At 40.5% G+C, this 18648-nt stretch overlaps 1 protein-coding gene across 2 annotated transcripts in view; it reads left to right on the plus strand.

Annotated features, from left to right (window-relative positions):
• The window catches only part of LOC135502513 (hemicentin-1-like), a 35393-nt gene that overhangs the window by 5289 nt on the left and 11456 nt on the right, over positions 1 to 18648 (plus strand). For both annotated transcript variants that reach the window (XM_064795426.1, XM_064795427.1), the window contains exons 2-7: positions 5689 to 5779; positions 8959 to 9306; positions 12280 to 12540; positions 12970 to 13260; positions 14221 to 14481; positions 15255 to 15557. In XM_064795426.1, coding sequence (XP_064651496.1) covers positions 5692 to 5779; positions 8959 to 9306; positions 12280 to 12540; positions 12970 to 13260; positions 14221 to 14481; positions 15255 to 15557 — 1552 coding nt within the window. In that variant the 5' untranslated portion in view covers positions 5689 to 5691. The remainder of the gene's footprint in view (positions 1 to 5688; positions 5780 to 8958; positions 9307 to 12279; positions 12541 to 12969; positions 13261 to 14220; positions 14482 to 15254; positions 15558 to 18648) is intronic.

Here is an 18648-nt window from a genome sequence, read left to right on the forward strand (position 1 = left end):
TTAAGAGTTAGACGCGTGTAAATTCTACATAATCAGTTTCAGGGCCTAATGCGGTTTTCATGAAGAAACCCTGCAAGGCCCTGACTCTGTCTATTCAGACATTAAACGCTGTTTTAAGCTAAACACCCTTTGTAAATTCGGCCCAAACTGTTTTAGTGGTGCTTCGGAATCACGATTGTGATGGTGACACATTTCTTTAAAATGATTTCTGTTCCTACATGTATCAAGGAGGATATGGAAGTGCATAATAATGGAATTCAAGTGGTGCGTGAAGTGGTTTTTAACACATTGGGTGCCAAATAATGGCGGTTTACACTTTTGGGGTAAAATCCCCACCTTTCTGAGATCTGTTTACGTGCTAAAATAGAAGGAATAAAATGTTGTTCTTCAATTAAAAGAGTTGAAACAAAATTGGAAAAATGTCAAACACTTCAGTGCGGCACCGGCACATCCAGAATATAAAGAAAGGTGGCTCAGAGTCCAGGAACGAATCGAGTTTAAGGTGCTTTTGCTTGTTTTCAAGTGTCTCAACAACTCGGGCCCTGATTATCTTAGCTCCCTCATTGATATTCATCAGCCAAGGCGGCAGCTTCGTTCTACAAATGGCCTACTGCTGTCACGACCAAGGAGCAGGTTGGTTAATTTTTGAGACCGGGCTTTTTCTTGCGCTGCTCCAAAACTTTGGAATCGCCTGCCACGTTCTATACGGGAAAGTGGCAGCATCCCGGTCTTCAAGAACAACTTTCAAACATTCCTCTTTCATCGCTACATGCATTAGACTTATTGTACAAAAAAGTAAGTAAGTTATTGTAAAGTGTCATTGGTCACTTCAAGTGGATTTTGGCACTACAAAAACATTTAATTATTAATTATTAATTAATTTTTATTGTGGAAGTTACCCAACTAAAGTTACCTTTGGCAAGCTGAATAATGACTCACTGTAGTGCATTTCAGTATACACACAGTATTTCACAGTTTCCTCTAAATTTTTCTAAGTCCAATTCTAGGCCCAGAGAGGGGAATGGTTCTGACTTACTTTACCCAATTCTTGATATACCCTCATTTATTGGATAGGCCATGCATTAGTCATGCATCCGAACCCTCTCGTATTCCCCTTAACTGTGAACTTCCTTTAGTGATTTATAGTGTTTAGTTGGACTTAAACGAATGAAAAGATGGAAAATGTGGTGTTTCAAACATGGTGGCCAAATTAAAACTGCCAGGTGGCATCACCATAGCAGGTATAAAAAGAGAGGTTGAGTGAACTGGCCAACAACTTCAGAATAAAAGTTTACCAAGGTAACTGTAACTGGACAAGAACAAACATATAGAAATAAATAGCGGCCCAGGCACTTTTTAAAGCAGGTTTTGATTCTGGAAGATTCTTCCAAGCCAGCGGCCGGGTTATAGTCTCTTCACAATTTCTCCATGACATACTTGAGGACATTTTCTGGCATGCCTTGTTGGCTCACCGTATAGGGGAGTCTATTCAATACTGCAGTGTCCGGCGTCTGTCATGAATTAATTCTTAACCACAAAATATATATACGGTGAGCACAATGGCCTCTGGCCTTTTCATTTGTGGGTAAATGACTATTTTTTGAACAGAATTAAAACCAAAATGTTCTGTACCCTGTCTGCCTGAGGTTTACATCAAAAATATACAATTGCAGCCTTAGATTTATTCAAACAGACTAACAGACAATGGTTGAGGCCATTTCCTAAATCACAAAATCAACCAGACAAAGATAAAACAAATATTTTCTTTGACCACCCGCTAATGGCATTTTCGTCTAGATATCTTTGAGCCAATATTCAGAATATTTGCAGTATTTTGCCGTGTCAGGGTTAGATTAATAAGGTACTCCCTGGTTCATCAGAGGTGTGGCCAGTATTTCATGAGGGGATGGTTTTCTAGCATATGTCCTGTGATACAACACATTTCGAGGGCAATTCATTTTCGGTTTCAAAATGTATTTCAGTTAAGGCATTTCCTGGTCAGTTTCAGCGTTTTTCCCCAATGCTCGCGTCATTTGCCTACATCGCCCCCTGCTTTCTCTGACTGTGGGATATGTGTGGAATGTTACAGTCCAAATCACAAATGACCTCTGCCCTGCTTTGCGTCAGTGACGCGCATCATACGCGCGAGTTACGTGTCAATGACGCATCAGTGACCCGCTTATCTCTCTATGTTTTGCACAAATTACGCGCGACCTACACGCTGGGAAGCGCGTCATTGGGGATGACAATTGTGATTTGGACTGTAAATTTTCAAGTGAAAATTTTCTGCTGTTCATGCACCAAAATGTTCCTCTTCATGCACTGGTCAAACGTAATCTTCAATCCCCTCTCCTCAAGGTTGGATGCAGAACCTCCATACTAGTCACCTTATGAAATCTTTGCCAATATCTTTCTATCATGTCATTTCAGTCAGAATTTCATATAAACAAAAAATGTGAAAATAATAGGCCCTATGTATGCCTTGGTTTACAGAAAAGTTTTATTGATAGTTTGTGAATCCTTGGTGAATCTTGACCCAATCACTTCTAAAGTGGACTCGAGGTGAATTTAAAGGAACATGTGAGATGGGTTGGGTCAAGGCGTAGTTTGACAGCTGCATTAATTCTTTGTAAAGGAGTGAAGAGCCAGTCATAAAATTTGGAAACTTGCCATTATGGTGAGGTAGATAAAGTGGTACAATTATCACCCTGGTACAATTATGATAGCCTTTGTGTGCATTTATTTATGCTGTCAGCTAATTTCTATACTGAAAGGTGCTCTAATTGTACCATGGCTAGTTGTACCACTTCATCTAATATCGACACCTGTGAACATGACCTTTATTTTGCGAACAACACATTTCCAGTGTAATTTTTCCCTGCTTTAATTAGTGACTAATGGACCATGGATTCTTTGACAAAGTTTTCAGAAAATTGGGTCAAATACAAGGTAAATGTATACCTAACCTGATGAAAGTCACAGATGCATGAAATTCCTATAAAATGCCTCTTAAGAACCTGTACTATATGTTTCTTGTTCAAATTGTAGTCCTACATGATTACGATTATTTACTTATAAAGCAAACCGGTCAGGATTGTCAACAATATTTTGGCATGAATTGTGGATCAGTTGGACTTGTGTTTAACCCTTTGAAGCCCGATCTCGACTTTGGTCAAAAAAGAAAAAAACTCTCTATTTGCCCGATTTCGACTGCATGACTTGTACAGTCTCCAAAACTTGATCGTCCCCCCCTTTGCATAAAACACTTATAACAGCTTTGTGAGACTGATGTATTCTGAATGACAACTTTTGTTACATAGTGCGGTAGCTGAGTATGAATTTCATATACGGTTTTGCAGGGTGAAAATTAAGATTTGTGAGAATTTAGGCGTCAAAGGTGATGTAAAGAACATTTTGCTCCAGACACTTGGGTTTGTGGAAACTCTGCCTCTAAAGGGTTAAGGGACCATTCGAGCAATTAAGGGCATTATGACTGAACTATCAGCTGCTCAATAACCTTGTTGTTGTACACTACAGCATCAGCTACCATCACAAAATTTCACAGAAAATAAAACAATTTCAAGGCCTACTGAATTATCAGCTTTGCCCAATTTGCAATTAGTCCCCAGAGTGAGCTCTCTTTACAGCAATCATCATAGAGAAATAACAAATTGCCTAGACTTCTGAATATACATAATAGGTGAAGCTTAGTTACACCATTGAAATCTGACACAACCTTACCATGTATAAATCACAATCTAGGCCTTATTGGATCTCCTGAGGTGGCATCTTATTCCATTGTTAAAAGCAGTTGAATCAGAACTTGTGCGATTGTTGTTGTCAGTCTTTAGTTTGGGGCTATCTGACGCATTGCATTTAAGGAATCGCCTACAATTTTGTAAAAAAAAATTTAATCATCAGTTACTGGCTCACTTCTATCATTAGAAATATAATGTTTTTGATATCTGTAGGGTACTTTTTCATATCATTACATGAACATGTGATATTTAATAAGAAACATTGAGGCCAGGGGGGGGGGGATTCATGACCTGGGTGCAAGTCCATACCAAGTGGTGATCTCATTAAACTTCCCCCTGGATACAAGCTTGTGGGTAATGTCGATTGAAGGGGGAACCCAGGTGGGCATTTTTGTCTTCTCAACATGAGCACTAAGCTAACAGATCTTAAAAAATCTCGAAAAGTGGCGAGCAGAGACAAGATTAGGGGACTGGCGTATATAGTCCATCTAATACCACCGGACATTGCCATATTGAAAGAAAAGTCCGTGTAACTACCACGTGGTGATTGTGACGAAGTTGTACAGGTGGCATAGTGAATTGGCCAAAATATTTCTCCTCAAAATAACCCAACACATCAATATGTCATTGTGTGCAGTGTTTCCTCTTAGTATGGTATTCATACTGCTCAATAAAAAAATTGATTTTAACGTTTGACTAGATCTTCCTGTTATAATAACGTGATAACACTTATAGATTTTTCATGATGTCTTTATATAAACGCATATCATTGTGGTGTTAAATATGCATGTATTGTCCTTTCGGTCTCTGATCCCCGCACAGCCATGTCATTATAGACTTAAGATTAACTTTACTCTGACCAGGAAGAGATAACTGACTTTAAATATCTTTTTATTTTCCGTATTTGTTGTCATAAGATATCAATAATGGGTTTAACCCTTTGTTGAGGTGATAGTGTGAGTGAATAAAGAATACAAATGACTGAAAGCAGATTTGTAGGTGTGGTGTTTCAAATCAAGTTTGTCCCATGACGTTGCTTCTAGTTTGCCATACATACTACAGGGTGGCCCAGAACACTTTTTCATTGCACAATGGAATTCTATTTTGTATCCATTGTGTGAGGAAAAGTTTTCTGGGCCACCCTGTAGACAGGATTCCTGTCCCTTTCGATATACCCTCACATCCGACAGCTTGGGGCATTATGCTTCCACCCTGGGTGTCTGTGTCTCTGTCTTTCTAGCCCTAAACTTTTCATATCCAGAGCATATCTATTGTAATGATAAAAAGTGCTGCACTTGGTACAGTCCAAGTCACAATATCTGTCTTGCTTTGCCTTAGTTATGTGCAACGTATGGGCGAGTTGTGTGCCAATGACGCTTTAGTGACACACATGTATGTTTTGTGTGTATTACACGCAACCTTCACTCTGAGTAGCGTGCCTATGGCGTGAAATGCGGGATGTGTCAATTTTGATTTTGACTGTAGCTATTGCTTAGCACTCGGGGATACCATTAATCCCTGAGAAGGACCTGGCCAATAGTATGTCCTATCTAAACTTCAAATCCACATTCCAAGCTAACCACAGCCTAAAACATGTAGCAAATGCTGGGCAGAGATGTCTTTTTGACTTTGAAAAACATCTGTACAGTGCTAAAATTTTAATTCCCTTTAAAGGGGGGACGATAGGCAGGAGCAGGAGGTCAAATTGAACATCTTTGGGTGACTTATATGCTCAGTGACGGCACTGGGTCAAGTTTGATTCAACACTTGATATATTCCTGGTACAAGTGCGAATAGTTGACGTACTGTGAGAACGGAGAGACCCCTATTTGGGACTTCATGTAACTTTATCTTTACCTAGTGGCTGTTTATGGAGTCTCTTCGAAATGTTGGTAATCCTGCTATCATTAAATGTTCCTTCTTTTTTTAGGTGATGACGAACAAACGAGAAAAAGTGCCATATTCCCACCATGTGATCACAACACTCTTGTTCATTAGCCTGATTTTAAATTGTGCAAATGGTAAGGTTTTTTCATGATTTCTGTAATGTAAAGACGGTAATGTCACATGACCAATACAATAATAGCTTTTTTATGATAAATTTAATCCCATGCCAAGACTCCATCCCTGTTTAGCAAAAAACTATCTCAAAATCACATGCGATGCCATTAAGGGCAGAAAATCATACCAAACCCTATGTCATTTAATAGTCTTTCGGTTAAACAGGATTACAGCTGATTTCAGACTCGGTAATACATCTTTATTTAAACGTTTCATTGTGTTGTCAAGGGTGCTGTCCCCACCAGTATAATATTTTTAGCTCAGCTGACTAAGTCAGCCGAGCTTGTCAAATAAGTTGTTCAGTGGCGTCCGTCTGTCCATCCATCCATCCGTCCGTTAAACCCATGGTGCACATTTTGTAACCGTAAGACCTAGAGACTTCAATTTTGCATTTCTGGATACTTCTGGTCAAACTCTACTTTCAAAACAAAATTTGTCGCCATTCGACCTACTTCCTGCGAGCGAGAGTGCATGAAGGAAACTGGCCTATATCGGCCTAGGAGCAGCAGAATGAGTCGAAATATGCTCTAATATTAAGATAAAATTCTTTAAAATCTATTTTATTGAGAAAAAGTTCAAAATTTTAACAGGAGAGGGCGCTACCTGCCTTTTAATTATTTCTGCCGATTCAAATTCCCGCCCGATGACGTCAGCCATCAATGAAGTATCCTATTTGCCAGTTCTCAAAACATGGCAGCTACACAACAAAAGCAGTAGCTCCAGGAATAAATCACTGTTCACTTCAGCTTCGTAATCGATTGTACCCCCACTTTATTGTGTTTTGTGTGGTGTTCCTATTCAATCAACGATGTAAGGCCTTATTATGTTGGTTTTAATTGAGAAGGTGCATTATAAGCGGCGTACGAAATACCGAAGCGGAGACAAAATGGCGGCATGTTGTTTACGTCATGTGCAATAATCTTGGAGCTCAATGACACTCAAGTACCCAATTTTCTGCATAAAAAGTAGTCTGGTAGGCGATATTATCACCAGTTTGTTTCAGTGGTAGTCATAAGGTCTTTAGGGACTACTTTCAGAAATTAGTTCTTGAAAATTTGGCCACATTTCTGTGAAAACGATATCGGAAGTGCATGCTCTGTTCGCGATGACATCGCCGATGTGTATTTTGAAGTGGAGAATTCCCACAGTATGTGCAGTGAATCGGCATGATTCTGTTCGCCTATTAAGTTTTAGTTCTACGATTCTTTCATGAGTAAAAAGTAGACATTCTCAGCAATACAATAATGTCACTCCCATAAAAGTTGATTGGAAATTGAGGGAACTACGGCATTCTGTTCGGCAACTGGCAGCGCTGAAAAAATACATTGCATACAATACCAAATGGCACATTTTAAAAAGCGCTCATTGGACAACGTAGGGAATCACCAGAAATGACGTCATCGCTTGTCTAAATAGAAAACTACGGTGGCGCAGTAGAGCACAAGAAAAGGTTTAGCATTAACTTTGTCATGCAAGCTTCAGCAACAAAACGATTTCTCATGAATGATTTATTTGATCATCATCAGCTTGTTTCCCCTGATAGATAAAAAAATGATTTACAATTTCCATCAAAGTTTTCTATTTTGTGTATAGTCACATGTTATTTAACTGGCAAGGAGCCAAGCAGTTTTGAATATTCGCGGGAAAATACTTCGTACTTGTAAACGAGGCTATGACAATGAGCATCCTCATTCATGGCATAAACTTCATGTTTCGGTAAATATTTTCATACGATGATTTCACCCGAATTATGGTCAGGATTGAGGAATGAACAGTGGCATAATTATGTCAACCAAAAACATTGGTACCGTAGTGAACGCAAAAGGATATCAAATACCATGGAGCATGCCATTTTCATGCATAATGAACTAAACACCGGGAAGATATTAATGATATTAACTCAGCTGAGCGCCAGGCCCTTGGGCCTCTTGTTCCGTATCACGTACACAGTTGTATCACATGGGTGCGCAGTTCAATGAATCCATGTAGTAGAAACTATTGGTTCATTGATCTAAGGCCACATCATAAACCTATAGGAACTCTACACAAGGGCCAAGCCAAAATATGACATGATAACCATCATACAAACTGGTGTCGTCAAACTGTTGTTTAAGGAACTATTGTTTAAGGAAGATTTTAGCTTCACCCTCGCGGTTTTGCTTTGACAATCAATACAGACAGTGAGGTATCAATTTCTATTCTAAAATATCTCAAAGTAAACAACAAAAAATGTGGTTTTAAATGCTCTTTAGCTCACCTCTCTGAGATGGCAATGACATGACACCTTGGAGGCCAAGTTTCGGTCCAATCCGATTACCGGTTTGCCCACCAGGTGGCTAAAACCGAAAACACTAAAAGTGTTATATTCCCTAAACTAAGGGCTTGATCGTCGCTAAATTTTTGTCATAGCTGCATTTAACAATGATACATAACTTTACACCCGGGTTTTTGATTCGACGTACTTTTCAAGGTCACAGAGGTCAAATGGAGTAAATTGGCCATTTGAGTGTAACTATGGCACGTTGCTTAACCCCTAAAGCTATGAACTTGAAATTTGGTAAACATGACTCCCTCTGTCATACAACCGCCGAAACCGAATTTCGGCTTGATATTATTCTTGACTTGGCCACCAGGGGGCCAGAAGTGAAAACCTAGAAAGTGTGATATATCTTTGAGTGACTCGTTTCTTGATAACATTTTATGGTAGGTTCTCCTAGCAAGGATACATCACATGTCATACGAGTTTTTGATATGATCATTTAACCACCATACAATATATGTCGCACAGATTTTTAATTTCACCTTCTTTTCACGGCCACAGAGGTCAAATAGTGTAAATTGGCCATCAGGCTGTAACTATGGCAAGTGTCTTAACCGCAATGACTATGCCTATTCATCACAAATTGAGTACACAATGTACGTTATTGTTTGACCTACATCAGACTTATAAGGGTTGACCATATCGTGTCTGAATGAAGTAATTTTGTCTTTGATCAGCCACTGTGGCTATTATAGATCGGTGAAACTACATCAACTGGTGGAGTGCAGAACTTTCCTTTTATCTGACGATTGATGAAGTAAAAGTGATTGGATTTTATACTCCATAATTCTCAAAATGAATGTTATTGTTTTTTTTCAGCTGCTCCTTCTTACAGTGTGAATGTTTCACCGACTACCGTTGGTATAGGCGATAGTGTTACGTTATCATGTCGGATTACTGACCCTTCTGGGTTCACTGTGCAGTGGAGGAAAGATATCAATGGTGAATTCAAAGATGTTGGAACCGCAACTAAAAATGGTTGCATATTTAACAGACAGCTTGATAGCACAAACTACAGATGGGATATCTGTGGTGCTGCGACAAATGTCTCCCCAAGAGACTATAATTTAAAGATAATCAAAGCTCGACCTGCTGATGCTGGTACATGGGATTGTCTTGATATTGGGAAGGGCACGCCTAGTGACCGTGTGGAAGTCAAAGTACAAGGTATACAATGAGTTTCAATGTAATATTGATTTTGCTTTGCATGACCCAACCATATAATATCTTGTGGACAGATAGCATATTATGAAGCTGATTGATGATTGACGGGCGGATCGACCTGTGATTTTCCAAAAGATATGACATCAAGGGGTTATGATTTTCATCTGATTGTATCTTGCCCTTGACAAAACTTGAGGTATACTGTCAATGGTATTTGTCGAAATCTCTGCCAAAGTACAGATAATATCCTGATATATCTAGGGTGTTTTGGGGATAAACTTCTTTTGGTGACCTGGCCCCTCCTCCTAAATAGCTATGACCTTGGATTTATCTGAAATTTTAAGGAGCCCTTAAAAACTTGCACTCATAGGTGAGTAAAATTATATTTGTACCGCACTGTTTCCACTTATGATAACGTTGCATCTAGCGAGCAGTGAGATTGAAGCAAAATCAAATCTCATTAGTCCATAATGGACAGCCGAGAAGTCTGACTGTGACAGCCCTGAACTTCATAAGTGCTATCTGGTTACAAGGTATTAACATTGACACCCCGCTATGCAAATGGCTTACCCCACCGAAGGCTTACAAACTGCATGATTTTCTGCCTACGTGTTTAAATACCGATTTTACAGTCAGAACCAGCAAGTTTCAACTTGCCATTGGGGATAATGTCATCCTCTATTGTCGACTAAAACGCCCCTGGGGTTTTTACCGTTGACTGGCGGAGGCGGCCAACTTCTCAAGGATCAGCAATTATTATCGCCCAGACCACTTATAAACAAGCTTGTACGATTGTATCAGGTACCGGGAAATATGAATGGGATACATGCCAATCTCCAAGCCGCGCAGCGACTAATCTGAATTTCAATTTGTGAATTCTGAAAGCTGAGGAGTCTGACTCCGCCTACTGGGATTGTTTCGACATTGGCAAAGGTGACGCTTGTGATTTGTTGCATATCCAAGTGAAAGGTGAGAGTGATCTTGTTTGGCGTAAGGAATTGAAACCAAACTGGAGGTACAGTGGAACCTCCCTATTAAGGACACTAGCTCTAGACCCTAATTGGTTGTTTCCATTCAATTTGACCTCTCTAATCAGGACACCTTTCCAATAAGGACAGCATTTGTCAGTCCCAAGGGTGTCCTTAATAGAGAGGTTCTACTGTATTGGTTGTCTCACCAAATACAGCAAGGGTGGAGCTAAGAATTAGACCAAAACCTTGTCGAGGTTTTGGCTAAAATGACAGCTCAAGCCAAGCAGTTTTTGGCAGTGAGGTATCTTTTTGAATTCGCATTTGTGGCATATGGAGTTGTCCACAAGTCCATATGGCTCAGGCTATCAGCTACTCAATCTCCATATCTTTTGTGGTGCCTGTCTTTTTCTAATACACTGTTTGCTAGCTTAACTCCTGTGTCTTTAGCCTTAATTAGTACTCCAATGTCTTTTGATACTTCAGTGTCTTTTATATGTATCCTTAGTTTCTACATGTACGGCAATTGTCTTTGTTCCTGCTCCTTCAGTGTCTTCTTAGGCTTATAGCAGTGCACTCTGTCTTTCGTCATCTGTACTTTGTTCCAATGGCGATTGTCATTATCATAGTATGTGAGAGTCTAAAGTCTTCAAAGCGCTCCATTGTCTTTTGGCACTTAAGTTTCCTCTATCCTTTGAGCTGAATACAATTGTCTTATCCTGTTGTTACATGAAGCCCTCCATTGCAATTTGATACTTTAGCATCTATTATCATTAATGTGTTTTTGGCTCACCATAGGGGCGTCTATACAACACCGCAGTGTCTGTCGTCCATCGTCGTGTCTGTATCCTGTTTCAAAAACAGTGGCACATTTCTTAACTGTTAGAGCTATGAACTTGAAACTTTGTACACAGGACCCCCCCCCCCCCCCCCCCCCCCAGGTCCGGTGACTTCTGACAATGAATTTCGGTCTAATCTGATTCTCGACTAGGCCACCAGGGGGCCAAAACTAAAAAAGGTCGAAAGTTCAATTTCTCGCTTATTAGTGACTTGTTTTCGATGATATTTGTACGGTAGGTTCTCATAGCAAGGCTACATCACATATCCTACGGGTTTTTGATTTGACCTTATCTTCAAGGTCAGAGAGGTCAAATGGTGTAAATTGGCCGTTTGAGTGTAACTATGGCACGTATCGTAACCGATAAAGATATGAACTTGAAATTTGGTACACGTGACTCCCTATCACCAAAATTTGCTGGGTTTAGCCTTGGTGCAGATGACTGGTTCTTGTAGCAGGCACATATGATGACAAACGTGAACCACATTTTTTGTCGCATGCAGTGATGATTGTAGGACACAGCAATGAAAATCCCCTGTTTGCGGGGCACTTTTGCCATTTTTTAGATGCAAATAGTGTTCCCACCAATATGCTTAATATGGCTCTGCACTGCTTAAAAATAGAAAACATTATTTTTACTTTGTGATTGTATGCATATCAACCCTTTGCCTACAGATCTACTCACCAAAGGCCACTGGTGCCATCGTGGGTTTTATGTATTTTTTGGGAAATATCGAAAAGAGTTGCACAAATTTTTGGAAAATCATTTTGGCAAATATCTGGCCTTTCCAAAAAATATAACTTCTTGGACCTTATTGGTAAATGGTAAATTCACCAAAAGTGGCCAAAAAAGATGATAAAAAAGAAGAATATAAATTATAGACATTTTTAAAACTATAAAGGTAAATTAATCACAGCAGTCATTTTACTTGCTTTTCAATAAGTTAAAATAAGGCATTAGTACTTACTCCTCTGAACTCAATATCTCAATTTTTGGAACCTCTCTATTTTGAGCCCAGGATCTTCAAGCTTCAAACCTCAAATTTCCTGCCATCGCACCCTCTCATGGTGTTAAAAAAACTATGGATTCGATATGGGCCAGAGAAAATTATAATTATCTTGCTTGCTCATAAAACGACATTATCTTATCCTTTCCTTTCGTTCGTAAAGTGCCACCACACACGCCTACAGTGACTGGCCTGGACAAACCAGTGGGTGTAGGGACGACACATACCTTGACATGCGATGCCCACCAGCCGGGAATATCAAACTCCATCGCCTATACCTGGTATAAGGACAACATCGCCAAAGCTACTCTCAGTGATCTGTCCTTTAATCCGGTCTCGAAAGCAGATGCCGGATCATATAGGTGTGAAGCGAAGAATGCTGTTGCAACTACAACTAGCAAGAGTCTAGACTTTGAAGTGTATTGTAAGTATGCTGGAATAATAATACCAAGAAATAATAACGACTAAAAATATGGAAACAAGACTATGTCATCGTATCTGGCACTAGGTACCACTTTCAGACAATAGGGGATCGTCCAAGATAAATCAGCCTGAGTTTGTAATGAAATCGACAGTGATAAGCGACTGAGCAGATTACTCCTATCTTCTACCTCTATATTGTCGTTGAAACTTCTTCTAGGGGTATGAACTTTAATTAACGAAGCGAAGTTTAATCATGAAATATTAACCTTTGATAGAGTAAGATTGATGAAGCAGGGTGTGTAACACGCATTGGTTAAGCATTTCATACAACGTGTGTAACATGCACTGACGTACTAAATTACGTCCTGATATCCAATCAAACACAGTATTTAGTTTTTGCTAACTTTGCCAACCGTATCTTTAATTGCAGACCCACCTAATACAATAACCCTTTCATCAACAAAATCAGTGCGTCCATTAAACCAACGAGAGACATTCACCTGTATGACCTCTGGAAGTAACCCGCCCAATCCAATACTGACCATCTACCGAGATAAGGGCGGGAAAAAGGAGCTTCTTACTAGACCTGGGCCAACAATCCTATTGAATGATCGGACGATGGCAAAATCAGACAACCAGGCCAAGTTTTATTGCGAGTCGAGTGTGAGCGGCTATCCGAGTATGTTCAAGAAATCCAATGAGATTACGTATACAGTATATTGTAAGTCAAAAGTGATACAGAGGCAAAACTATCCGTGAAATTGAATCCTTTACAAAATCAATAAAAAGTTGTCGTTAAAGACGTTTCTGTCTAGAATTTTCATGGATGCTGTAGAATGTTCTAATAACATTAAACAAAATTTGAAAGCTTTTATTCATATACGATTTAAATGGTTGACCCCTTTCACCTTTTGACAAAAGATTCTGGTGAATCTATCATTGATTGTGACCGGTGTGAAAAAGTAAAGTATTGTTTATTATCGTGTCACCCCTACTGAAAGGGCCAGCCAGCTCTGACTTATGAGACACTCTTTACTTCCAAACTCCTATCTCTAATGCTTCGCCAGCGAAGAAGCAGTTTGTACCCTGCTGGCGGCTAAACCAACCGGCTCCATCGGAAAGAGGTTCCCAACGGGCCTCAAACCTTTGACTGCCCGTTCACAAGGCAGACGTCTTAACCACTATAGGCCATCGAGATAGACGTGTATTAACTTGAATCATCAAAGATCCGTTACAGTCCTGGTCATAACTGACATACCCTCTTCTTTGGGTAAACTGGTGCCACGTAACCTCGCCGGCAGCTTACCCCAAACTCATGATGTGGTTGTGAAGGTTTCGCGTATGCTACGCGTAACCAAGTATAGATTAGATTGTTTAATCCATTTTAGATTCTGTAAATCATACTTGGCGTAACATAATGCAAAATACACTGCGATCCTCATGCGCGAAAGGTGTGTGTAAGGTGCACGCAGCTCACTCCAAGGTCATGTAGATTGTGTTTGGAGCATTAGTGCAACCCACATGCAGGTTTGTGAACAAGGGACTTTAGTTATTACTTGGACTGTAATGCCATGTAAATCAGTATGATAATGTCCATGGTTGGCAGTGTCTGTGGACTGATATCTATATATTTTTCGAGTACAAAGAATGATTGTGGGATATAAAATGATTCCCTTTTCAGATCCACACACCGTGACCTTGCTGACTAACTCAACAAGGATAGTGGTAGCAGGAACGACCTTCACCTCAACCTGCAATGCCACTGGTGGAAACCCAGAGAACGTCAAGCAGTACAGGTGGACACGAAACGGAAAGACGCTGCAGTCGACGTCCCGTGTTTATTACCGTTACGACGTGAAATATGACGACGGAGGAAACTATGGGTGCACTGCAACAAATGATGGTGGTTCCACATCAGACAGTATGAACATAACTGTAAATTGTAAGTTCTCTCCTTTAACCCTTTCACTGCCTGTGCACGGTAGTACCTTGCATAGCAAAATGTCATCATCCTGTGAAATGGGAAATGTATTCGTATTTGCTCTTGCTGGTTAAGGCCTAACAATATCCATTAAACCTGCTGGGTGGGGGGGTTGATATTATCATGTTAATAGGAGATAATAAGATTCATCCTATTTGTGACCCGTCACAGCAAAACCAGGCGCATGTGGCTCTGAGCTTGGCAGTTTGAGACGGACTGCTGATCAATTCTCTATTGTCTGCCTTTTGTGAAATATGAGCACATCAATTTCTTCCATTATCTCCTGGTGTCACTTTGGCTCATCTTCTGTGCCACATGCGCCTGGTTTTGCTGTGACGGGTCACATTTTTCAGACCCACCAATATGGAACCCTGCACTTCCTGAAGTCCTGATATATCCTAACGATATTAGAGAGTGTATAAGGCTAGGACTTAATACAGTGGAACCTCCCTTAGCGGACACCACTAGGGACAACCTCTCTATTAGGGACACTAGTTTTGGTCCCAAATTGGTATTTTCCATTCAATTTGACCTCTCCAATCAGGACACCTCTCTATTAAGGACTGCATTTGTCAGTCCCGAGAGTGTCCTTAATAGAGAGGTTCTACTGTACTTTTTACTGCGATGTTACGGGCAAAAAGGTATCAGGACGAAGCTGTTTTGACGCTACAATGTGTTCCTTGGACATTTATATCATGTTAATAGGAGATAATAAGATTCATTGTATTTTTCAGACCCACCAATATGGAACCCTGCACTTCCTGAAGTCCTGACAACGACCGCCACCTTGAACCAGCCGGCCAAATTCACACTCCACGTCATAGCTAACCCAGTCGCTACGGTTGCTACCTGGTTCCGCTACCACAGCTCTACAAACTTCACAGCCCTGGACTCCGATTTCACCCCTGCAAAGGTCAATGAGACGACGTACACTTTAGAGATAAAATCAGTAAAGCAAGACTATTTTGGGCAATATAAGGTGGATGTCACAAGCCCAACTGGTCCAAGCGCATTCATTTTCAAATTGACACCACCTGGTAAGTGTTAGGAGATGCCACCAGTGAATTCAGGTCCAAAGTTGATAAGTGGGTTGCTTTCCACCATCAGCTCAGTCATGAAGATCAATCTCTAGATTCTCTCAGGAACTCCAATGGTGCTTGTTATCAGAACACTGGACCTCCCGAGGTGATAAGTGCCTGTGATATATCATCTTATAATTATTGGCACAAGCCGTTTTCATAACCATGAAGTCTTAAATCTTTTCCTCATATCATGTAACCTTGAATATGTGCTATACAAAATAAATTTAAGGCTAGGTAGAGTAGACAACCTGAATGTAGGGTATGTACAGGTAAACCTCGCTGATATAGTAGACCAACAGTAATTAAAATTTCTTCTGACCAATGTGGGCTTCCTGCTGAGACAGATCCATGCAAGATACCTCATGAACATCAATAAATATTTTGCTTCAATGATGACTCTAGACTTGACCCCTAGCTTGTTTTGGAAACCTGAAGACAAGGAGGGGTCGAGGATTTGATAGTGGCTAAAGAAATCTGCATGACATGGTAGTGTGAACTCGGATCTCGGCGTGCACTCGCGTGGATGGAAAGTTATTTCGCGCCAGGACATGCGCGTACTAAGAATAACGAATGACGCGTTTTTTTTACTATCTAAGAGCTGAAACAAATTTGGAAAACCATTAAAGACGTTCTGGAAATAGTTTACTGATGAACCAGAAAACAAACATAGCCGATAATTACTTTAATACCGTTTTCTTCCAACTTAGTTATCAGAAATACACAATTTAAATGTCCATTCAGATGTTTCCTTGCATCGGCTATCGTTTAAGCATACTAAGAAGTTTTGTGCAAGGTCAAGGTCATTGGGGGAAGGTCAAGGTCAAATGAAGATTCAATTTTTTGGGTGGAAAAACTGGACAAACGGCGTACAAGGAACCTACTTTATCAAGAAACTTGTATCTTCTACCTCGTTTCCTACGTACACGAACTAACGATCTTTGTGGGACGAGGATGTGCAACCTCGGCACCACGGGTTGTGCATGCGCATGTGCATGTGGTACTCCTGTCTGGACGGGGAACGGGTACATAGCTAACCTCATCCCAGCGAAATCAGTTGTCGGTGGGGTCGATAACAAGGTAGGTTGTTCTTATAAACCAGGTTTAAAAAATAGTTTATTAGACATAAACCTGTTTTTCAAAGATAAACTTGGTTGTTTGCTTGATGAACCAAGCTATATTGAATAAATAATGGACATTTCGGTGAAAAAAACTTACATTTTAGGTGATAAACTTAGGTTTTGTGTTGAAAAACCAGTATTTTTCATCATAAAATATAGGTTTATGGAAAAAAAACTTAATCTATGAGGCAGAAAATTTTTTTTTTTTACATATAAACTTATATTTTTCAAACAACCTGGTTTATTAGGAGAAAAAATAGGTTGTTTTAAAAAATATATTTCTTTCAGACAAACTTAGTTGATCAGCCATTAAACCAATTTTTATTGAAGAAATATAGGTTGTTTGAATAACTGTACACTCCGCTTGCCATAGGCGTAATGTATCAGTAATGTTTAAGGATCCATCCCTTGGATTGTGATTGTATGACAAAATACCACGGCAATTGTTTTACTGTCTTTTCATCGATGTAAGACCGGTTCATTATGCTTAATGCAGACGCCTATCGCGAGCACAGGGCACAATACCATTTCACTCATTGGTCGAAAGTTGAATGAAGTAGGTGTGTTACTAGTAGAAGGACAGATTGGCCTAACGAGACACATAGGATATGCAAAGCGCTCGCGTTTATTGTGGTTTGCGGTCTGAGTTTGCGGTTTCAGTGCGGTTTTTCGGTTTGGGTCTGTTTGATAGATCAACGTTAACCCTTTCTCACATAAAACGCGTTGGAGTGGGCATCACAGGCCTTTTGGGGGCTCTACCAGCATCGCTTCAAGACAGCGACGCTTCATGCATTAAGGTTTATTCAGATTGGCTTTCATCCAATCTTTATTCATCTTTTTTTGCCTTTATTCATTGTTTTTATTTTTTATTTCTCATTTCTTTTTTTAAAAATATTTTTTATTCATTATTTTGGATTTTTATTCTGGTCCGGTTGCCGATTGTCTCTGTTGACCCGATTGCTTACTGCCCTGCTATCTCAGGCTCAAACTCATCAGGCAGATTGAGGAATTGAGGAATTCTACCCCCTGTTCGTCGTCATCGTCGTCATCTGGAACTGGGTGTGGACCTGCGTCTATGTTCTGTGGGCGTAACGCTTTCTCAAATCCATGCTCGACGACCTCTGGGCTGATCGCTTCCAAGGCACGGCTGACGATGTTGACAACATCTCTGAGTCCAATTGGATCACACTGGCCTGCTTCGTTGGTGTTTTCGGTCTTCCATAACTTCCATGCGTGTCTGGCGTGACATTTGAAGGATCTCATGACAGCCACATCCAGGGGTTGTGCCAAAGGTGTTCATCCGGCCGGTACAAAGTTGAGTCTGCCCCCTTCTGCAGTGAGACGATTCCTGAAGTTCTCCGTTCGATTTACTCTGAACTGATCCACCAAAAGTATGAAATGTTCAGCATGGGCCTCATGGACGTATGGGATGAAGATTTCGTCAAGCCAATGGTGAATCGTCTCCTGTCTGACCCATCCCGTGGCGGACGATGCGACCACAACGTTTTCGGGCAACCCGGCCTCTTCCAGAGCTCGAAGCGCGCGAACAAATCCTCTTCTCGGAAAGGTGATGTTGGCTCGCATCTTATCGCCATTCGCCGCCACGCAAAGTGTAACAGAACATCCCAGCTTTGGATTCTTCCTGGAGATTCGTACATCAACAGCCTTGCCGCCTTTCTCATTGAGGGTGTACATTAGGCGGAGGTCAAAAAGGAGGAAAGTCTGGTCCATGTTGAAAAACAGGCGCATTGGTATACCAAAATTTTCGATGGTGTTGGTTATTTCATCGCGAAAGTTTCGAACCAGGATAACGGCGTTTTCTGGAATAGTGGTAGTGTTCTTCGTGACTTTTCGCAGGCTGATGTCCTTCCTCTTCATAAAAAGTTCCACCCAGCCGTTGGATGCATGGAAATCATGCATTAGTGGTT

Source organism: Lineus longissimus, chromosome 18 (assembly GCF_910592395.1).
Source record: "Lineus longissimus chromosome 18, tnLinLong1.2, whole genome shotgun sequence".
NCBI lineage: Eukaryota > Metazoa > Nemertea > Pilidiophora > Heteronemertea > Lineidae > Lineus > Lineus longissimus.